General features: G+C 29.8%; 1 protein-coding gene across 3 annotated transcripts; it reads right to left on the reverse strand.

The window, feature by feature from the left end:
* Positions 1-1,177: 1,177 nt before the first annotated feature.
* Positions 1,178-4,005, reverse strand: LOC111997293 (agglutinin). Of its 3 annotated transcripts, XM_065767920.1 has the most exons (6): positions 3,887-4,005; positions 3,559-3,779; positions 3,417-3,459; positions 3,214-3,263; positions 2,878-3,099; positions 1,277-1,705 (listed from the first exon to the last, which is right to left on the reverse strand). In XM_065767920.1, exons 1-6 carry the CDS (start codon positions 3,981-3,983, stop codon positions 1,457-1,459), a joined length of 882 nt encoding a protein of 293 aa, XP_065623992.1. In that variant the 5' UTR covers positions 3,984-4,005; the 3' UTR covers positions 1,277-1,456. The 3 variants fall into 3 exon arrangements, with proteins under 3 accessions (XP_023885235.1, XP_065623992.1, XP_023885169.1); XM_024029467.2 differs by having other exon boundaries at positions 1,178-1,705; positions 3,214-3,459; positions 3,559-3,770; XM_024029401.2 differs by having other exon boundaries at positions 3,214-3,459.
* Positions 4,006-6,469: the final 2,464 nt, after the last annotated feature.

The raw sequence follows: 6,469 nt of genomic DNA on the forward strand, positions 1-6,469 counted from the left end.
TACCCCCTTTCCCCCACCACTAAATCACGTCCTCTGAATCCCTTTGACCGTAGGTCTACCTCCCTTGTATTGGCTGGGTACAGGTTGGTGGTGCTCTAACCCTTCTGTTTTTGTCTTCTTTCATTCCCACGTTGTTTCTGCCGTAACAGATTAGTTCTGTTTCATTCTACTGCGTGTTTGTTGTCTTATTTCCTTATGCGTTTCCTGTTGTGCTTGTCATTTCCTTTGGTTTGGCTTTTATTTCCTTCACGTGATTCCTGCTGCTGCCACTTCTTGCTGTTCCTTGTTTCTTTTCATCGTGCTTCTTCATATCAGTTTTCACGCTTATCTTTTTTATACAAAAGGATTTGGGCTTTTGTGGACTAAATAATATTGACTGGATCAAAAGGGTCTTGGGCCCAATTTATCTTCATCTGCCAAAGCCATTCTACCAAAGAACTATATTTTGTGGCAAAGTTGTATTCTACAGCAAATTTGTATTCTGCTGCAGACTTGTATTCTGCTGCAGATTTGCATTTTGCTATAAATTGCTATCATTTGCACTTCTTTCTTTGGATCTTTCTTGCTCTTCAGTTTTCTTGGTGGGTCTTTAGGCCTTGCTTTTCATTGGGCTTTCCTTCGAATGGGCTTTCGCGTCTTGCAACTTACTGGGCTTTCTTCCTCACAGGCCTTTGGGTACAAATTTGCAAAAATGGGCATCAACAATCAACAAGTTGACTTAATCACACTTACCATTTTCTCAAAGTAAAAAAGAAAAGAAAATAAAAGAAAAGAAGAAGTCAACTTAACCAAAAATTGAACATCTAAAATACTTTTTAATCAATTTTATGCATTATTAATCATTTTTTATACAAAATTAAATAATGTTTGAAGAGAGTTTTTTTTTTTTTTTTTTTTTGAGAATTAATGGGCTTGGTTAAAAAAAAAATCGTTTCATTCTAAACATGATCCATTTTCATTATGAAAAAAGAAGAAGTTTTCTTGTATATTTATAGCAAGGCCAAACACAATTTTTTCATTGTGGCCTTAGGTTACAACTTATAATTAGTTTTGCAGCTAAACTTTATCTTTAAATAAAAATCCCTCACTATATATAGTAAATTATGGCTCCCTTGTTACATAATATTATCAACATTGACCCAAAAATCAACTTTATCCTAAGAGGAAAAAGAAACCATAAATTAATTATACGATTGGATGAGCAATTTTACTTCAAAAGAAATGTACAAATAGATCAGAAACTCAACTAAACAGGACAACAACAACACCACAACAATTTTCAAATCACCCATGAAATCATGCTATTATCCTCCAATTTAAAGAAGAAGAGGAAAAGTGTCTCTCACTTTCTTTAAGTTGATATTTTGTTCCGATTCATCGCTTCAAACCCAATTAAAAAGAAACACATTCTACTACCAATAGATTATTTATGAAAGCTCATTCTCAAGCAACATGTTCAAAAGTATTCCATGTGCACTCCTATCGCATCTAAATAGACACCACTTCTTCCATGGAAACCAACAACCTTTCCTGCAGCAACACTTGATGTGAAAGCATGACCAATCTCATCACCATAGGGCCCATATCTGCCATTGTTTGTGTAGAATGTAATGGACCGCAAGGCTTGGAAGTTATCAGTCCCTTTTACAGGTCCAGAAAATCCCACAACGCCAACCAAGAATTCCGTTGATATATCAAACTTTATCTACCAAACCAAAATACAGATTTTGCGTAAAATAAACTTTTGGTCCCTACGATGTAGTAGTATATGTTTAATTTTGGCCCTAAGAGTTTGGATTTGGTTTTTGAAATTTTAAAGTAGGTAATAATTTGATCTCTCCATCTAAACTAACCATATAATTATTACGGAAGTGCTCAAACCCATCTCATATTTTTAGGAAATCAAAAAGAATCAACCCCTTCCCATTAAAAAAAAAAAAAAGAAAAGAAAAAAAGAATCAACCCATGGATGGAACTCTGGAAGGCCAAGATTATTCCAATTCTAAAATTGGAAAAGGCCAAAATTCAAACTTTTTGAAATTTAAATACCAAAACTTAACTTAACCAAACTTTTAGGGACAAAAAAATATAATTTAGCTTTACTTTATTTTTATCAAGAAGAAAAAAGAAAACACTTTTTGGAAAAATAAAAATAAAAATTATGCAAGCTTGTAAAGTTTATTGTATGTTCTACAGCTTAACTGACAATCAAAATAACATGGTATTTAACATCTTTGTATAATGTTTCAGAATTAACTGCAATTTTTTTATGAATTAAATAATAAAGAAATATTGTAAACTAAAAAAATGTGTACAATGGTTTACAGTTCTATGAAAATGTGTACAATATTTTATACATTTGTTTAGTCTATAATAATATTATTTAAAATTTACATTTATAGTAATATATATATATATATAGAAAATTGATAGTGCAATGTAAATCAATAAATATCCTAATTATAATAATAAAGCTAAAGTGCAAATTGCACCCTCGAAGTTTGACTTAAATTCATTTTAGTTCTCTAACTTTACTTTTGTTCAATTTAGTCACTTAAGTTTCAAAATTATTCAATTTAGACATTTTTTTTCAATTTTGTTAAAAAATTGCCATTAAAAAAGTATTATTTTCACATGAAAAATTCTATAAAATTAATAAAAATATTTTATAGATTTTTTTTGTAAGAATTTATTTTAATTAGTTAATTGCATACTTAACAACAAATTTTTTTAATGGATTGGATAAAGGGCCTGAATTAAATAAATGAGAAAATTAGAGGACTCAATTGAACGAAAATAAAATTAAATGACTAAAATAAATTCTAGTAAAACTAAGAAGGTGCACATTGCATTTTAGCCTAATAAAAAAAAAATTACCGTATTAATTTTGTTACCGCCTGCTCCACCATGCTTGTGTGACCAAATATGCTTCCCGTCTCTGCTTTCATACAACACACGTATGGCATGAATCACTGAATCTCCAACGTGCAAATGCAATTCTCGGATTCCAGAAAAAACTCCATCATCCCATTCCTTCCCACCATGCCCACCCCACGGCCCAGGTCCTCGAGGTACAACCGCTTTCATCTTATTCTCCAACTATATATTATATAAATTAAACAATTTGATCATCAATATATAATATCGTTTAGTCCTTCCTAGCTTCAATAAATTAATTAATAATAATAGAACAACAACTTTGGGAAACCAAACCTCTCGCTGCATTGTTTTTACATAGACACCAATGGCATCAACATAATGACCTGCACGACCATGGAATCCAACAATTACGCCACCCTCCATAGGTAAGGAGAATGGTGTACCTTTCTCAGATCCATAGGGTCCATACTCGGTCTTATTTGTATAAAAACGTAGGGAATGGATTACAGTATAGTTCGAGTAAACCGCAACTGTACCATTAATGGATGTCAAGTACTCTTTAGGCCAGTCGAGCAATATCTACACATAATATTATGCAGTCAAAAAGAAATCAGCTTCAAAAAAATGCATGATTGTAACTGAGTTAATTTTATGAGGGCATGCAGTAGCAATATGTACCTTGTCATTTCGATGGCCGCCATTACCACCAATCTTATTAGAATTCTGGAGTACACCATCTTGATCACCACATTTCAATGAAATTGAATCGATGGCACCTCCATGAAAAATTATTATCTCAGTGATCCCACCCTTATTGGCCTTGAAGCTCCATTGGTTTCCACCTTTACCTCCCCACGGTCCAACCTTCAAGCATTCCTCCATGTGGCAACCTGCAAAAGCTGCAACACATATACATGTATGTATATAACAACAATGACAGTATATTGTTTTGATTTTTTTTATTAAAATAAAGAGATGAACACACAGAGAGTACTGAAGCGACAACCTGTATTCTTTTTCGTTGCGTTACTACAAAGAATGACATCTCCTTTTGCTTTTAAAAAAGAAAAGAGATGCAATAGGAGTTCTGTATTCTTTTTCATTGCCTCTCAAGTTACCACAACGAATGGCATCTCCTTTTATAACTAAAGAGAGATGCATACTTACAAATTTCTACTCCCAAAGGACCATACGATACGTGTCCTTGTAATTATTTATGAACTCTAGTTTGTTCAAGTTTCAAGCTAGTTTTTCTCAACCAAAAAAAGAAAAGAAAAGAAGTTTTAAGCTAGTTTTATTTGAGCTACCCTTTTTTTTTTGGTTTTAACTTTTAACTAGCATTATGCTTATGTGATGCTCGACTTAATCAAAATTCATAAGTAAATAATTTTTTTATTAATTTACTTAAAATTAAATATAAAATAGATAATAAAAATAACTGAATATTTTATTTTTAAGTTATATAATGAATGCATATTGTGTAAGACTAAAATGCATATAATAATAATAATTGAATGGAAGATGGTAGAGATACCTTAAAAAAATATATAAAAGGATTTTGAATAATACATTGAACTTTAAGGCTCAAAATCAAGTTTTTTTTTTTTTTTTTTGGAGAAAAGCTTAGGGATAAGACCTTGGTAATAAGTTTGTATTGATAATTGAAAAACAATATGAACAACCATTTGTATTATTTGATCTCATCCTCTATCTCTATATTATTGACAAAACAAAATAAGTCAGCAATATATATACACACGTGTGTGTGTGTGTGGGTTTGATAATGACCACAATCATATTTATAATTTATAAATTCTATATTTGATTTTAAAAGAAAAAAAACATGTTAAGTTAACAACAAAGTTGTATCCATCATACCTTGCATTTTAGCACACATCAGTCACCTATCTACCATTTAGGTGGCACCAGTGAGATCTAGCTAAGGTAAGGAATTTCATGTCATGCATATTCACTATAATGCCCCAAAGATATCATTCAAAGCAATGAATGAACTACTTTTATTTTTTATTTTTTTATTCCTTGTCCAACTTTGTTAAAGGTGAATTAATATTGTTGGTGGTGCATGAACTCATCCTCGCACTACTTGCATAGTTATTTAGCCAAACGTAAGTGCTTACACTCGAAAGGAAACTGATTAAAAGATATATTAAGGGAGCAATATAAGTAGATCATAGATTAGAGTATTTACTGAAAAGGAAGTAGAGCTAGATCCAAAAACTTTCCTTAACATTTCCTCAAAAAAGATACAACTTTAAATACTAATTTTTAATACCCAGAATGAAATGGATACAATTTGTAAATGATTTTTGTGTAGTTAATATATATTAATGATGGGGTTGGCTTCAAAAAAATTCAACTAAAAAAAATGATGGCGCTGCAATCTATTTATTTTGGAGATAAGATTTTATTTACTCTTAATAATAAAAACTTAGAAATTATAGGAGAAGATGATAAGAACAAAAAAAAATATATATATATATATATCTATTTTTTTAATAAAAAAATTATTTGGTCATTAATTTTTTCTATGTAATTTTTTGAAAAACAATAACTATTTTTGTCATTTAAAAAATATTGTTGTCATTTTTTATACTTTATTGCGGGGAAAAAAAAACCTACAAACCACTCATTATTTAGGGCACCCAAACCACCAATGTTATCGAGATAGTCAAATCCATGTGAGTTTTAATGTTTATTAAAAAAAAATTTGCACTCTTAATAAACTATATATATATATATATATAGATAGTAGAACATATACTTTTTTAATCAAAATTCTATTTATATTTATATATGGATTACTATTATACAAATTGTTTCAAAAACAAATTGTCTTTGTTACACGGTATTTATCTAAAAACTTATCAATATAAGATTTTAGATAAACACACAGCTCAAAGGGCTTTATCATTATCCATTGAGTTGCTAGCTTTATCATTATCTTGTAGCATGTTTGGTGATGAAGCTTTCTTGATCTCTCAAATGAAAATAAGAAAAGTTGAAACTTGAAAGATCTCATGTTTTCATTGGAATTTAAAGAAAAATAAGTTATTTTATTTATTTTTTATTTGAGAAGATTAAAAAAAAAACAAAAAACAAAAAACAAAAAAAAACAAAAAAAAAAACTTTTTTTTTGAGAAAAGAAGTTAATATGAATAAAACATAGGTTGCATATTTTCTTAAAACACTTACACTTACTTTATCCAAAGTGATTGATAAGATCAAAAAAATTGTTGTTTTTATCTAAAACATTACATCAATTCCATCAAGCCACTTGGCATAGCTTCTAAGCCTTTACTGCAATTTGGTGAACCCACTTGGCACAACCATAGCTTCTAAGCTTAACTTTTATTACATAGTATAAGTATATGATATGCACAAATTTTTTTTCTCAAAAAAATTGAATAATGGAGTTCTCACTTATTTTATTAAGGGGTCACTAAGAAAACTAGGTAATAAATATGCTTCTTCATTGATATTAAATTGAAATATATCATTGGATTAAAAATAAATAAATTATAGGTTAAAAGGCAAAGCCAATCCTCTAAGTTTCACCTTTTGTCATTTC

This window comes from Quercus suber, unplaced genomic scaffold (genome assembly GCF_002906115.3).
Source record: "Quercus suber isolate HL8 unplaced genomic scaffold, Cork oak 2.0 scaffold_862, whole genome shotgun sequence".
Lineage (NCBI taxonomy): Eukaryota > Viridiplantae > Streptophyta > Magnoliopsida > Fagales > Fagaceae > Quercus > Quercus suber.

Coding starts and splice junctions, on each gene's coding strand:
- LOC111997293 (XM_024029401.2), bottom strand. CDS start 3,983: ATGAAAAAGAATACAGAACTCCTATTGCATCTCTTTTCTTTTTTAAAA. Junction 3,780..3,886: donor CGCAACGAAAAAGAATACAG/GTTGTCGCTTCA, acceptor TATGTGTTGCAG/CTTTTGCAGGTTGCCACATG. Junction 3,460..3,558: donor GCGGCCATCGAAATGACAAG/GTACATATTGCT, acceptor TATTATGTGTAG/ATATTGCTCGACTGGCCTAA.